The following is a 17,272-nucleotide window of genomic DNA, read 5'->3' on the forward strand; positions in this document are numbered from 1 at the left end:
ATGTCACATAGCAATCAATTTCAGGTTCACTTACACGTCACATAGCAATCAGTTTCAGGTTCACTTACATGTCACATAGCAATCAATTTCAGGTTCACTTACATGTCACAGAACTATCAATTTCGATCATGCCTATTTGTTTGGATGGTATATCTGAGGTAATCAGGTCATCACCTTGCTATTACATGCATGTCAGTTATTTCGGTGTGTTATCATAAATGAGTGAGTAGAAAAAAGTCTATATATGAAGAATTATTGAAGTTGTCTGGCTGAAATTAATAATACAATTAATAGTAAAATCTTTATTTACAGATGGTATCTCAGTTAGTATTAGACTACACTCCTCAGGCATTTGTAATAATTATAATTTAAAAAATAATAATAAAGAAAAGCTAATGAAAAAGACAGCACCACATGTACATTGCCTGAAGGTGTTTATTTCGGTTGTGTTCATTGAATCATGCACAGGATTATTTCCCACCAGTATGTATGATGGAAAGTTTTACTACTGAGTTAATAATCCAATCAAGACCATAATAACACATGCTTATCTCCACCACACAGAAACCACATATAAAAGGTTTGGTCCAGAAACCCACCGAGAACAAGAATGAAAGACACACAAGCAGTTTAATAAGAGCATAGTTTTTATCATTAAAAACCTATTTGTTTAATCTTGATTGATTTTAATTTTAAAATTTTGCATTACATCACACAAACCACACGTACCACTTCAAAATTTAAAGAAAAGTATTTCTATTTCCCTCCTCCCCACACGAAAAAATAAAATAAAATAAAATAAAAAATCCACACATTAATAGGTAATATAAAATAACACAAGATCAGGTGTGTGATGTCAAAGGGATGGAATAATGGACTAGACTGAAATGAGACAAAGTGTTAGTGTGAATGGAAGACGAAGGAGAACACAGTGTTAACATACTTGACCTGTCTGGTAGAAGTGCTATGTGCATTCATAGAGTGGCTAAAATAAACAAGTCACATTAGTGTATTGCTATATACTGTAGATCCTGAAATTAATACGATCATAATATTAATGCAAAAAATGCGAGTTTGTGTTATTCGTATTAATAATATGATGCATTTATTTTTATGTTTTGTCTAGATGTGTCCCGACATTATTAGAAAACAACAACAACAAAGATTAAAATTCTAACATATTTATAAAACACAACTGGAAAACAATTCATCATAGGTGAGACAGACTAATTGTCCGATAGTCTAGAAAGATGCCAGCCACGTGTGATGATTGCAAGGTCTTTAGTCACCCTGGCAAAAACCGACATGATTCATCGCACGTGAATGGATTTTTGCATGTTAATCCTGAGGTTGACCATTTCTTTGTTTTTACTGTTCAAGTTCATTGCAAGTTTGTCGGCATACCACTTTGTGAATTGTTCTTTCATTATGATTTTGAAATCACCGTTCACAGATAAGGAAGATACATGCAGTTGTAATGGTACATGTATGCTAATGTTTAGCCAGATTTAGGTAACTATACAGGTTATGTAAATTATTGCAAAAACATGCTTTGAGTTGATCTCACCAAAAACATTGCGGACTAAACAGGTTAATTAATATGTACACAGACATGTTAGTGAGTTGATCTTATTGAAAACCCCTGTAACTCAGATTTAATAGAGAAGTACACAGACATGTGTTGTTAGGAAATTGATCTTTTAAAGGGAGGCCACTCACATTAATTTCATGTCACATTTTAGTCTGCCCATCGTCACTCGCATAAATTTTGGGGACACATTAATTTCAGTATCTACAATATTTAAATGGTACTGCTATATATTTCAGTGGTACTGCTATATATTTACATGTAAGTGGTATGGCTATATATTTAAGTGGTATTGTTATATATTTAAGTGGTATGGCTATTTATCCTATAACTTACCCATGATATCCATGTCATAAACCCATGTGATAATTTACTTTATTAACCTGGTTAATAATGGTATGCAAATTTACAAGGTCTCTAGGTAATGTGTTGCTGTGGATGGGTCATTTACTTATAAGCCAACAAGACCCGTGTACCTGAGCGTAACGTTTTCAAATATTTGTTTAAAATGCGTGACGTCAAACTTATCTGTGCTAATCGTGATGACGTCATATTATCGATGCCAGCGACTTTTGTACTGTGATTTACAAAAAAATTAATTAGAATGTTATTTTAGAAGTGTTATAGGATAAATAGAATTCGCTACTCGTGTTTTTTAATATGTAAAATATCAACCTCGTCTAGTTAATCGGTATTTGTCTCGGCAGAGCCTCGACAAATACCGATTAACATAGACTCAGTTGATATTTTTCATGTTAAAAAACACTCGTGACGAATCCTCTATATATTTAAGTGGTATGGCTATATATTTAAGTGGTATTGCTATATATTTAAGTGATATGGCTATATATTTAAGTGGTATTGCTATTGACTTATTTAGAAGAAAAAATACCCCTGCAATGAAGCAACCAGTAAACAGTAATAACCTTTCTTCAAGGACACAGTAGAAGCAATACAATGTATGAAAAATGTGTTTGCTGTCATTAGAATTACAATTATCTGTTAGTAACTTCATATCAATATATTACTGTATTTATACCTATAGAACCACTGTCATTAGAATTTACAATCATCTGTTAGTAACTTCATATCAATATATTACTGTATCTATACCTATAGAACCACTGTCATTAGAATTTACAATCATCTGTTAGTAACTTCATATCAATATATTACTGTATTTATACCTATAGAACTACTGTCATTAGAATTTACAATCATCTGTTAGTAACTTCATATCAATATATTACTGTATTTATACCTATAGAACTACTGTCATTAGAATTTACAATCATCTGTTAGTAACTTCATATCAATATATTACTGTATTTATACCTATAGAACCACTGTCATTAGAATTTACAATCATCTGTTAGTAACTTCATATCAATATATTACTGTATTTATACCTATAGAACCACTGTCATTAAAATTTACAATCATCTGTTAGTAACTTCATATCAATACATTACTGTATCTATACTTATAGAACTACTGTCATTAGAATTTACAATCATCTGTTTATAGTAACTTTATATCAATATATTACTGTATCTATACTTATAGAACTACTGTCATTAGAATTTACAATCATCTGTTTATAGTAACTTTATATCAATATATTACTGTATTTATACCTATAGAACCACTGTCATTAGAATTTACAATCATCTGTTAGTAACTTCATATCAATACATTACTGTATCTATACTTATAGAACTACTGTCATTAGAATTTACAATCATCTGTTTATAGTAACTTTATATCAATATATTACTGTATCTATACTTATAGAACTACTGTCATTAGAATTTACAATCATCTGTTTATAGTAACTTTATATCAATATATTACTGTATTTATACCTATAGAACCACTGTCATTAGAATTTACAATCATCTGTTAGTAACTTCATATCAATATATTACTGTATTTATACCTATAGAACTACTGTCATTAGAATTTACAATCATCTGTTTATAGTAACTTTATATCAATATATTACTGTATCTATACTTATAGAACTACTGTCATTAGAATTTACAATCATCTGTTTATAGTAACTTTATATCAATATATTACTGTATCTATACCTATAGAACTACTGTCATTAGAATTTACAATCATCTGTTTATAGTAACTTTATATCAATATATTACTGTATCTATACTTATAGAACTACTGTCATTAGAATTTACAATCATCTGTTTATAGTAACTTTATATCAATATATTACTGTATCTATACTTATAGAACTACTGTCATTAGAATTTACAATCATCTGTTTATAGTAACTTTATATCAATATATTACTGTATTTATACCTATAGAACCACTGTCATTAGAATTTACAATCATCTGTTTATAGTAACTTTATATCAATATATTACTGTATCTATACTTATAGAACCACTGTAATTAGAATTTACAATCATCTGTTTATAGTAACTTTATATCAATATATTACTGTATCTATACTTATAGAACTACTGTCATTAGAATTTACAATCATCTGTTTATAGTAACTTTATATCAATACATTACTGTATCTATACTTATAGAACTACTGTCATTAGAATTTACAATCATCTGTTAGTAACTTTATATCAATATATTACTGTATTTATACGTATAGAACTAGGGCTAGGTGTAGAACTGTTATTTAAAAATATGTGGAAATCAGAACACAGCTATTTTTAATGTTTAACAATAGTAAAGTAAAGTGTAATGTAAACAGAAGCAATAAAAATTAAAGTGTCAAGTAATAAAATAATTCTTTATTAAACTGTAAATTACCGTCTGATACATTATAGATTTTTTGTTGTTGTTGAGTCATTCAGTTTAATTATAGTACAAGAAGTGTCTGTAATGTCTGGTAGACTTGTTATGTTGTCAGCCCTTTTATTTTCAAATGATATTCCTCTAAATTGCCATCTACTTGGCTATCATCTTTCCCCATGGTTTAAATGTCAACACATGCAGTTCTAGATGTATGCTCTATTTTTAAAAACCGGCCTCGGTGGTACAGTGGTTAGGCCAACGGTCTACAGGCTGGTAGGTACTGGGTTCAGATCCCAGTCGAGGCATGGGATTTTTAATCCAGATACCGACTCCAAACCTTGAGTGAGTGCTCCGCAAGGCTCAATGGGTAGGTGTAAACCACTTGCACCGACCAGTGATCCATAACTGGTTCAACAAATTCCATGGTTTGTGCTATCCTGCCTGTGGAAAGCGCAAATAAAAGATCCCTTGCTGCCTGTTGTAAAAGAGTAGCCTATGTGGCGACAGCGGGTTTCCTCTAAAAAACTGTGTCAGAATGACCATATGTTTGACGTCCAATAGCCGATGATAAGATGAAAAAATCAATGTGCTGTAGCGGCGTCGTTAAATAAAACACACTTTACTTTTTTATTTTTAAAAATGAAAATGCTAAGTTATGAACAAAACTCCTACAAACCAACTGTAATATAAATGACTTTACTGACATTTATTTTTCTTTCCATCATGTTTATTCGACTAAAATGAAAGATAACAGTTGTGTTTAAAAACAATACCTTGTTTAATACATGTATATATTGTCAATATGTGATTTCAGTGGATGTAATATCTTGGTTGGCTTGATGGTCTTGTAATAGAATGTCATATATACTTGCAGAAAAAAAGTTACTGTGGACCAAATAAAATGGTATCAAACCAAATGCAAAGTTTGTGCTTTGTTGAAATTTGACAGATGTCATCAAAATAGTTGTGTCAATCATCTCATACAGGGCTCACCCTTGTCCTTTGCCAAATTAGACAATTATTAATTTTTATACAAAGTGGCTACAACATTTAGTCTTTGGTTAATAAAAGATTCATTAAATTAACCACAATTTAATAATTTTCAAGGAAATACATTACATATCTAAAAATGGGCTAAACTAACATTTGTTGTAGGGTAAACCCTGCTGATAGTGTTTACGAATGACCTAAACTAACATTTGTTGTAGGGTAAACCCTGCTGATAGTGTTTACGAATGACCTAAACTAACATTTGTTGTAGGGTAAACCCTGCTGATAGTGTTTACGAATGACGTAAACTAATTTCTTGAAAACAATTCTATTTTTTCTTCATTACCATTAAAGGGACAGACCCTAGTCTATAAACACTAAGGCATAATTTTCACCTCGACTCTAGTTTCAACCTGTCAAAACTGACATTAAGTTTGGTTAATTTACAAACCTGTAACACATTTGAATACAACAGAGTGAAACAAGAGTTTGTGACGCTGAAATAGCCCAGACTAAAATGTGACTCCATAACAGTTACTTCTCAGAAGCATGTGCATTTTTAAAATTAAAAAAATATGCCATTAAACGGCGTATGCAATAAACCATTTGGCCGGATGTAAAGTTCATATAGTCGGCTGTAACCATATAAAAGCCTATCACCAGTCTATAACAGAGGAAATGTAAACATCTTGCATTCCCAATGAGAAAACAATATATGCTATTATAATATGATTGTTCATAGTTCATTTTTATGTGAATTAATGAAATAAATGTTATATACCTGAGTGTTGTTGTTATTTTGGGGCTACAAAGTTTCGTACAGGCTAGCAATCTTGTTTGTTTCACTTCAGATTTGACCTATTTATGAAGCTGACCTAGTACTAGACTAGCTTCGGTCAAATTAGTGTGTAAAGTGCAGTTTTTACCACACCATCGTGACAGCCATCCACTAGTTGGGTTGAAGTCATCCACTTTCAATATTTTTGCAAGTTCTTTTGCCTTTTCAGTTAAAATCGGCCCAGATAACGGTATATCTTTCAGGCGGTTATTTGCAAACCACTCAGAAAGGGACCCCTCAACATTCGCTACTTTTCCTGTTCTCTGCCGTTTTCTATCTGGATTAGCATTGCTGTGATACTGGTTACGAATTTCCTCTTTCTTGGTCGAGAAATTTGCGATTGGGAACACCCAAGTTTCTTCGCGATGTCCGTTTGCGATATTTTTTTATCTAACATTTCTACAACTTCATATTTGTTTGCAAGAGATAAATCGTTTCTTTTGCGTTTGTTTGCCATATTCGAGAGCATGAACTGTCTTGTTACCTACAGGTTAACGCACTGAGAAGTGAAGAAATATATATCTATTCGTATCTTAATGTGTAACTATAAGCTTGTTTGTATACAATTTTATTTGATCATTTGATTATCAAAACATCTATTGACTGTTCTCCCAAGTAGGGCCTCAATTAATGACGTCAAGCATTATCTCGGCACGTGCTGAAGTTAAAAATAACAGTGGTACTCGAAGGCATTAATTTACTCGATTACGTTTTAAAAACAACAACAACTAACAGATCTCATGAAGGAACTCAGATGTAATACACTAAAATGATGTTTATTTATTTACAAAACACTGGCTATGACAAATGACAGCAATCGATTGTTGTGTACTTAACCAAGCAAGCCCGGCAAGGCTGTGCAGTGAACACAGTGAGCTTTGATGTTTTGTCTGCGACACTCTGGCTAGACGGAGTCGGTGATGGAGATTAACAAATGTGACAGGTGTTATTCTAGTAACTTAAATGACTGACAATTAACAGTGTACAGTAATAAACAACTCAAAAGATTTGGTAAGTGTTAATTCCTATCGTAGCACAATCTACGGTTTCACATGTTGGATAATATGATTTTGATCGGCTTACTTCAGCAACAAAAAAAACGTCGTGATTTTCCGTTCTCTCTCTCTCTCTCTCTCTCTCTCTCTCTCTCTCTCTCTCTCTCTCTCTCTCTCTCTCTCTCTCTCTCTCTCTCTTCTCTCTCTCTCTCTCTCTCTCTCTGTCTCTCTCTCTCTCTCTCTCTCTCTCTCTCTCTCTCACTCTCTCTCTCTCACTCTCTCTCTCTCTGTCTCTCTCACTCTCTCTCTCACTCTCTCTCTCTCTCGTGTGTCTCTCTCTCTGTGTCTCTGTGTCTCTCTCTCTCTCTCTCTCTCTCTCTCTCTCTCTCTCTCTCTCTCTCTCTCTCTCTCTCTCTCTCTCTCTCTCTCCCTCTCCTTTTTTTTTTTTTTTTTTCTCCACCTTTTACATTTGACTGAAGATAATTTTTTTCCAGTTTCTCCATGCAAATAACCGACATGTACGCTCAGAAGGTCATTCAATTAAGCAATATTATTTGTACTGTTTTAATGCTAAACGGTTCTGTGCAGCCATATAATATGCAAATAACCGATTTATGCTATAAACCGACATGCAGTTAAGTGGAATCCACTGTATTAGAAATATCAGGATAACCACAAACACTTCAGCTGTACGGAAATGGATAATCTAAACAATAAAATATAAGTAATGTTTGATTTCAGTGATCATAAATGGCTCTAATAGTGAAAAATATGCCTGAGTGTTTAAAAACTAGGGTATGTCCCTTTAAATATATGTGGTGCAATACATGCACATGAAAGTTTCTCCCAGAGTTTATATAATGTATAGAGTAGGTGCCCTTGTCTGTAAGCTGCAGCCCAGTTCCTCAAACACTCCTACATCTGGCCACAGACCCTATTTATGTAGCCTACGCTGATATTGATAAAAGTACTATAGCCACTAACACTATAATAATAATACATAATGTAAATAATTGTGGTCTGCACTGTATAAGACCGTGTGTACCTGACAGTCAGTCATTACCTGGGCACAGCCATTCTGTACGCTGGCGTCCTCTGCACTGCTGTGTCTGGACTGCAGTTCTCTAGAGGTGGATGTGTGTGGTGGCTCGGTAGTGTAGGGCTGGGGACCAACCCAGCTGAGAACCACGGGTAAGTAAACCAGACCATGGAACAGGCCAAACAGGACAACCGTGAAGAAAACCTGAAATCACATTAATCATGTCAGCTCTTGGAAAAACTTATATTTTTTATATTTTATCTTAGGCCACATAAAACAAGAATTCCACAGAATTAAATGTCTTGCCTATCATCAACCTATCCAGTGCATTGTGATGAACATCCATAGATGCAACTATAAACCAAGTTTCAGTGACCTAGGACTTATAGTTTGTGAGAAACTAATCTAAACGTGACAATTTAACATACAAATTGACGACATCGTCACCACTGTCGAACAGTAATACCTATATCTCATATTTTTATTCCATAAAGGCGAGAAAACAAAAAGCAATGGTGAGTGCCCTTTCTTATCCAAAAACATGGAAGGGAGAGAAGTTTTGGGTTTTTCATTTATTTATTTATTTTTGAAGTGAAGTGGAATATACTGTACAACGCACAAACTTCATTATATGAAGGCTTTTCTTCAATATTTCATGTTAGTAAATGTTTTTCAGATGTGATATTTAAGGGCAATGCTATTTCCAGGAATTTTTTACAGTGCTCTTAGTTCTTGAAGAGTTAGAATGGTCATGGAAAATACAGTTTAAAGACCCCCCCAACCCCCCCCCCAAAAAAAACCCAACCCTTTTATTAGACCATGATTATCAAGTTTGTCATTCATAAAATAATGTTCATTTGTTACTAGCTAAAGCTCACCCCAAGTAAAAATTGTTTCATGAAAAAGTTGCTGTGACCATAACACATGTCAGCTAATCATCTATTATTAAAAATCCAAGAATTTATAGTAGAGAAAAACTGAATTTATTGATCAATATTATTCATCATTTTAAGAATAATAGCTATAAAAATATCTGTCAATGAAAATTTGCATACTTACTCTACTATTTTTATACAACATAAAATGCAATATTTTTTTTGGACAATAAACCTCCCAAAACTATTATTCTCAGCACAATTGGACTTACCCTGAAGAAAAGTGTAAATCCATAGCTGGTACTACTTGCAAGCAGGACGAACGCAAGGAATGTGCTGAAACCACCATTAAACACCGCCGGCCCAATGATCTTCAGAGTCAGTATTGAACGCTCTGAAAACACAAACACATTAAACGTGCTGAAACCACCATTAAACACCGCCGGCCCAATGATCTTCAGAGTCAGTATTGAACGCTCTGAAAACACAAACACATTAAACGTGCTGAAACCACCATTAAACACCGCCGGCCCAATGATCTTCAGTGTTAGTACTTAAAGTTTTGGCTGGTGCCAAAAAGAACTAAATAACTGATATAACAGAATATGTGTTCTTTGAAGGTTTTACAGTACAAAACACTCATGCTGGCATATGAAAACATTGTAAAAAAAAAAAATCACACACAAAAAATAAAAACAAACATTCTGAGAGTACTGCTAAAACAAAACATGTCACCCACTGGGCTCAACAATTATCTCCTTCGTTCAAGGGCCATAAACTCTGTAATTACACCTGTTTAGTTACAGAACTCTCTCTCTCTCCCTCTCTCTCTCCATCTGTCTTTTCTTGACTAAGAGTCAAAATAATCATGAGACCAACATCTAAATTTTAAAATGTGTTCATATGTCATTACTGAGATGTTTCTTGCCTACACAGTTCTTTGAAGGACAGACATCTTCCAGACACTAGCAACTATCAGTGCCAAATTGGGAGACCTTGCAAACATTCTAACTTGTAGCAGACACTGTATCACTGGTTTTCTGCTTGATGCTGAACAGACCACCAATTAGCCCATCTTTCAGTGACAGACCACAGCATAGGAAATGTGTTGCTTGGACACCCAATAACTAACATCAGCTACAAACTGTCAACTGGAGCTCACATAAAATTTGTCACTGGTGCCAAAAGAATTAAATAATTGATATTCTAGAAATATTTGTAAAAACATTTTTGTTGTTGTTGTGAATGTAGAATCAATAATACATTGTTAGAGGTCTGCTTAAAAAACACTGAAGTGGACAGGTGTGTGTTGAAGAGTTGGTCGTACATATAAACACTGACTGACATCGGCATTAGAAGGCCATGACATACATATATGTACACACGTCTAGAAGCAATTAATTAAGTTACCATGAACATTTTTGAAATCATGGATGCTCATAGATATATGCAGAACCATTGTAAATATTTAAATTCTGAAAGAGGACAAGAGCACACGTGGGGCGGGTGATACAGGGCATGGTCCCTAAATTGGTTCTGCTGGTAAAACATCAATTTACCTGTCTTGAACAATCTACAAGGTACTGTACAGTGATTCTTGTGTAATAATGGATGGATGGACAGATGGAACAGTGGATGATTGAATAGGTGGAATTCAGAATGGATAGAAGGATGAATGAATAGACTGATGGGTAAATGGATAAATGCTTGCTGGCTGGGTGAATGGATAGATGGATGGATGGATAGATGATGTCTGGATGGATGGATGGATGGTTGGATGGATGTTGTCTGGATGGATGGATGGATGGATGGATGGATGGATGGATGGTTGGATGGATGGTGTCTTGATGGATGGATGGGTGGATGTATGGATGGATGGATGGATGGATAGATGGATGGTATCTGGATGGGTGGATGGCTGGATGGCTGGATGGCTAGATGGTGTATGGATGGATGGTTGGATGGATGGTGTCTATATGGATGGCTGGCTGGCTGGCTGGATGATTGGATGGATGGATGGATGGATGGATGGATGGATGGATGGATGGTGTCTGGATGGATGGATGAATGGATGGATGGTGTTTGGATGGATGGATAGTTGGATGAATGGATGAATGGTATCTAGATGGGTGGATGGATGGATGGTGTCTGGATGGATGGATAGATCAATAGATGGATGGCTGGATGGCTTGCTGGATGGCTGAATGGGTAGATGGATGTTTGGATAGATGGATAGATGGCTGGATGAATGGATGGTTGGCTGGCTGGTGTCTGGATGGCTGGCTGGTGTCTGGTTGGCTGGCTGGCTGGATGAATGGATAGATGGATGGATAGCTATCTGGTGTCTGGTTGGATGGTGTCTAGCTGGATGGTGTCTGGCTGAATGGTGTTTGGCTATCTGGTGTCTGGTTGGATGGTGTCTAGCTGGATGGTGTCTGGCTGGATGGTGTCTGGCTATCTGGTGTCTGGTTGGATGGTGTCTGGCTGAATGGTGTTTGGCTATCTGGTGTCTGGCTGGATGGTGTCTGACTGGATAGTGTCTGTCTGGCGGGTGTCTGGCTGGATGGTGTCTGGCTGGTGGATGTCTGGTGTCTGATTGGCTGGCTGGCTGCCAGGGTGAATGGATAGATGGATGGATGGATGGATAGATGGATAGATGGCTAGATGGATGGATGGATGGATGGATGGATAGATGACTGGCTGGATGAATAATTAGATGGATGGATAGACAGATAGATGGATAGATGAATGGCTGGCTGGATGAACGGATAGATGGGTAGATGGATGAATGGATAGATGGATGGATGGATGAATGGATAGATGAATGGATAGATGGATGTATGAATGGATGGATAGATGGATGAATTGATAGATGAATAGATGGATGGATGAATGGATAGATGGATGGATGAATGAATGGATGGCTGGATGAATGAATGGATAGATGGATAGATGAATGAATGAATGAATGAATGGATAGATGGATGAATGGATGGCTGGATGAATGGATAGATAAATGGATAGATGGATGGATGGATGAACGGATAGATGGATGGATGGATAGATGACTGGATGAATGGATAGATGGATGAATGGATGGCTGGATGAATGGATAGATGAATGGATAGATGGCTGGATGGCTGAATGGATAGATGGATGGATGGATAGATGAATGGATAAATGGATGGATGGATGAATGGATGAATGGATGGATGGATGAATGGATGAATGGATAGATAGCTGGATGGATGGATGGATGGATGGATGGATGATGGATAGATGGATGGATGAATAGATGAATGGATAGATGGATGAATGGATGGCTGGATGAATGGATAGATGGATGGATGGATGGATAGATGAATCGATGAATGGATGGATGGCTGGATGAATGGATAGATGGATGTATGGATGGATGGATGGATGAATGGATATATGGATGGATGAATAGATGAATGGATAAATGGATAGATGGATGAATGGATAGATGGATGAATGGATGAATGGATGGCTGGATGAATGGATAGATGGATGGATGGATGGATGGATGGATAGATGAATGGATGAATGGATAGATGGCTGGCTGGCTGGATGAATGGATAGATGGATGGATGAATGGATGGCTGAATGAATGGATAGATGGATGGATGGATGGATGGATAGATAGATGGATGAACAGATGGATGGATGAATGGATGGATGGATAGATGGATAGATGAATTGATGGATGGATGGATGGATGAATGGATAGATAGCTGGATGGATGGATGGATGGATTGATGAATGAATGGCTGGCTGGCTGGCTACATGAATGGATAGATGGATGAATGGCTGGATGGCTGGATGAATGAATGAATGGATAAATAGATGTTTGGATGGGTGGATGGATAACTTGTAACTCTGGATAACTATGAGGTCCCCTCTAACCATGTATTTGAAACTGTTGTGGTGCGGGGAATGAGTTGCTAAACATTTTGAAGAGGTTTTTTTTACCTTCTAAAATCCCACACAACTTCACAAAGTGGTGTGACGAGAATGGGTTCTCAGCTATTCATGAATGCAGTTTTGAATATATAGTAAATGTTTCAGGTTACATAACAAAAAACCCAAATGGGGTAAAATATCTGCACTCGTATAAAACATTTTTACATTGTTTATTCAAGCTGATAGACACAGTGAAAAGAAACATTACCTTCTCGAGATCCCTGCAAAGTCATGAAGGTGTGGCCGACGTGAGCGGAGTAGTCGACGGCGAGACCCACAGACAGAATCAGTAGAATACTGCTAGCAGTGTCAATAGTCACCCCCCACAGTTCTAACACACCACCCACAGCAATCTGTAAACAACAGAATCAGTAGAATACTGCTTACAGTGTCAACAGTCACCCCCCACAGTTCTAACACACCACCCACAGCAATCTGTAAACAACAGAATCAGTAGAATACTGCTTGCAGTGTCAACAGTCACCCCCCACAGTTCTAACACACCACCCACAGCAATCTGTAAACAGAATCAGTAGAATACTGCTTGCAGTGTCAATAGTCACCCCCCACAGTTCTAACACACCACCCACAGCAATCTGTAAACAACAGAATCAGTAGAATACTGCTTACAGTGTCAACAGTCACCCCCACAGTTCTAACACACCACCCACAGCAATCTGTAAACAACAGAATCAGTAGAATACTGCTTGCAGTGTCAATAGTCACCCCCACAGTTCTAACCCACCACCCACAGCAATCTGTAAACAACAGAATCAGTAGAATACTGCTTACAGTGTCAACAGTCACCCCCCACAGTTCTAACACACCACCCACAGCAATCTGTAAACAACAGAATCAGTAGAATACTGCTTGCAGTGTCAATAGTCACCCCCCACAGTTCTAACACACCACCCACAGCAATCTGTAAACAACAGAATCAGTAGAATACTGCTTGCAGTGTCAATAGTCACCCCCCACAGTTCTAACACACCACCCACAGCAATCTGTAAACAATAGAATTAGTAGAATACTGCTTAGTGTCAACAGTCACCCCCCCCCCCCCACCGAAGTGTAACCCACCACCCACAGCAATCTGTCAACAACAGAATCAGTAGAATACTGCTTGCAGTGTCAATCTAACACCCCCCAGAGTTCATTCGAATGCTGTCCTAATAACAATTACGGCATTAGTAATGTGCTACAAAATGTCAGATGAATCGATTTAATTACAAGTATATATTAGCTGGCTACTAAATATAAGTGGCTGGAGACTAAAATATTATACTTTACTGGCCAGGGAAGAGTAAATTTGAACTTGCTTTGTAGAGCACTGATAGAATCAGTAGAATACTGCTTGCAGTGTCAATAGTCACCTCCAAGTTCTAACACCCCCCCCCCCCCGAGTTCTAACACCCCCCAGAGTTCATTCGAATAATATTTACTAGTTTACGTTTCTCCTACCTCAGTGTTTACAAACATTGCTGCTTTAGATCAACTGATGTTTGACATGTTAGACTCACCAATGTAAAGATGACACAGGAAAAGACTAACAGAGATGTCCAAAGATTGGCAATCAACAGCAGGGTGACGAGAAGAACACAACTCCCAGCCAGCACCAGGTTTCTGTACAGCTCAAACTTCAACACCTGCAAACAACAGATCATGTTATCATGTGTGAACATTAAAACTTCAACACATACAAACAACAGATCATGTCATCATGTGTGAACATGAAAACTTCAACACCTGCAAACAACAGATCATGATATGATGTGTGAACATTAAAACTTCAACACCTATAAACAACAGAACATGTCGTCATGTGTGAACATTAAAACTTCAACACCTACAAACAGGTCATATCATCATGTGTGAACATTAAAACTTCAACACCTACAAACAACAGATCATGATATCATGTGTGAACATTAAAACTTCAACACCTACAAAAAATAGAACATGTCATCATGTGTGAACATTAAAACTTCAACACCTACAAACAACATGTCATATCATGTGTGAACATTAAAACTTCAACACCTACAAACAACAGATCATGTCATCATGTGTGAACATTAAAAATTCAACACCTACAAACAACAGATCATGTCATCATGTGTGAACATTAAAACTTCAACCCCTACAAACAACAGGTCATGTCATCACGTGTGAACATTAAAACTTCAACACCTACAAACAGATCATGTCATTATGTGTGAACATTAAAACTTCAACATCTACAAACAACAGATTATATCATCATGTGTGAACATTAAAACGTCAACACCTACAAACAACAGAACATGTCATCATGTGTGAATATTAAAACTTCAACACCTGCAAACAACAGATCATGATATGATGTGTGAACATTAAACTTCAACACCTACAAACAACAGAACATGTCATCATGTGTGAACATTAAAACTGAAGAAAACTTGAGGTGTTTTCTCTTTTATAGATACATCACCTGTCCTCATAACTAGTGCATATTCCTTACGATTAGTAGACTGGTCCGAACATCCCAATAGCCAATGGGATGGCTTAAATTCTTCCACTGTGTACCCTTCCTGTTCCGGTCACATGACTACAACTTCCTTCTTTTCCCTGAGCGAATCGCACGGAGAACTGGAAGAGGGGAGGAAGGGTGGGAAATCATTCCATGAGGACAGGTGATGTATCTATAAAAGAGAAAACACCTCAAGTTTTCTCCATTTCTTTTCAACATCACCTGTCCTCATAACTAGTGCAGCATTCAACAGATGGTGGCAGGTTCCATACTCCAAAGATGTACAAGTGTTCACCCCATGGACCGGAAAGAACTGACAGTGGAAGAAAGAAAGCCAACCAAAATTAGCCCATCCTCCAAACGATGCATAACAACCAATATCCATGCTGTTAGTATTGACAGTGGGAAGAAGGCATCCGTCAGTGGTGTGGAGGAACGAAGTCGTGAAGCACGAAAAAGGTCACAAATTTGTTCTACAACAAGGAAGTTCTGAAAGGTGGGTAAGCGTCACCACCACGGATGCAGGTGTTAGGTAACCAACCAACCAATAATTGTATACCAAACGGAAACAAATATGGTGGAAGCATCCATTAGAACATTAAACCAACAAAACCCCAATTTTTTCTTACTAGTAAAATGGTGGAGAAGTTAGTTCAATTAATAGGAAAACAGGTTGTTAGTGTGCAGTGCATTAACTAACTAGTGTTATCCATACAAAATGTTCCGACACCAACCAGTGCAAAACTTCAGAAAGGTGTGCAAAAACAATTTGTCAAATGAAGTCCTCACTTGTCGATTCAATGGACATCTTGGGGTACAGTCCTGAATCCGACGAGGACGACCAGAGTTAACCAAAGTTTGAGCTGCAACCACCGGACCCAGATGATGGAATCCTTCTACATCTTTGGTCGATACATCCCGCAGATAGTAGTTAGCAAAGATGGAATTGGTGGCCCAATAACACCCAGATACAATACTGGAAACCGAAGTGTTACAATGCAGTGACATAGTAGCGGCTAAGGCACGCAGTTCATGTGGGTTAGCAGCCAACGGTGGAGGTAATCCAGCTGATTTGTAGGCACACAAAATCGTGGATCGGATCCAAGTAGACACTTTGTTCTTAGTAATGTCTTTTAGATGTCTCTGATTACAAGAGAGAAACAATCTCTTTCGATGTTTGCATACAGTTTAAGGGCTCGAACAGGACACAACGACAAGTCTTCCACGTCGTGTGAACCCACGATAGAAGAGAGTCCTGTAACATCATAAGTACGAGGACATTGATCAGGCAGTTGATTTTTAGCAACAAAGTTCATCAAAAGTCCCAATGACACTGAAGAGTAATCGCGATTAAAGCGCACCATGTCGACATCTAAAGCATGTATTTCCGACACTCTTGCTGCTGTAGCAAACCCGAGCAGGAAATCAGCAAGTCTTTCAATGTGAATAGTCTGAGGTTTTAGGTTTTTTCTGAGGCACCATCGATGAAAGCATAACCACCGAACGTTCTATGCAGCCGCTGTAGAATCTCTGTGTGCTTTCAATATCGCCCATGTGGTTTGTGAAGTGAATCCCTTCTTCCTTAAACCCTCGGAGATAATGTCCACGCGTGTAGTTGATACAAGCTTGGATTTGGATGATGCTGTCTCGATGTGGGATGAAGCAAGAGGCGA

The 17,272-nt window shown here is 37.0% G+C and overlaps 1 protein-coding gene across 2 annotated transcripts in view; it reads right to left on the bottom strand.

Moving 5' to 3' along the window:
* Positions 1 to 882: 882 nt before the first annotated feature.
* The window catches only part of LOC121375779 (protein patched homolog 1-like), a 48,645-nt gene continuing 32,255 nt past the window's right edge, over positions 883 to 17,272 (bottom strand). Inside the window, exons 16-20 of one of the 2 annotated variants that reach the window (XM_041503410.1) lie at positions 14,611 to 14,736; positions 13,299 to 13,443; positions 9,379 to 9,500; positions 8,256 to 8,435; positions 883 to 985 (exon numbers count right to left, since the gene is read on the bottom strand). In XM_041503410.1, coding sequence (XP_041359344.1) covers positions 965 to 985; positions 8,256 to 8,435; positions 9,379 to 9,500; positions 13,299 to 13,443; positions 14,611 to 14,736 — 594 coding nt within the window. In that variant the 3' untranslated portion in view covers positions 883 to 964. Of the gene's footprint in view, positions 986 to 8,102; positions 8,436 to 9,378; positions 9,501 to 13,298; positions 13,444 to 14,610; positions 14,737 to 17,272 lie in introns of those variants that run through there. The other variant, XM_041503409.1, reaches the window with a different exon arrangement.

Source organism: Gigantopelta aegis, chromosome 6 (genome assembly GCF_016097555.1).
Source record: "Gigantopelta aegis isolate Gae_Host chromosome 6, Gae_host_genome, whole genome shotgun sequence".
NCBI lineage: Eukaryota > Metazoa > Mollusca > Gastropoda > Neomphalida > Peltospiridae > Gigantopelta > Gigantopelta aegis.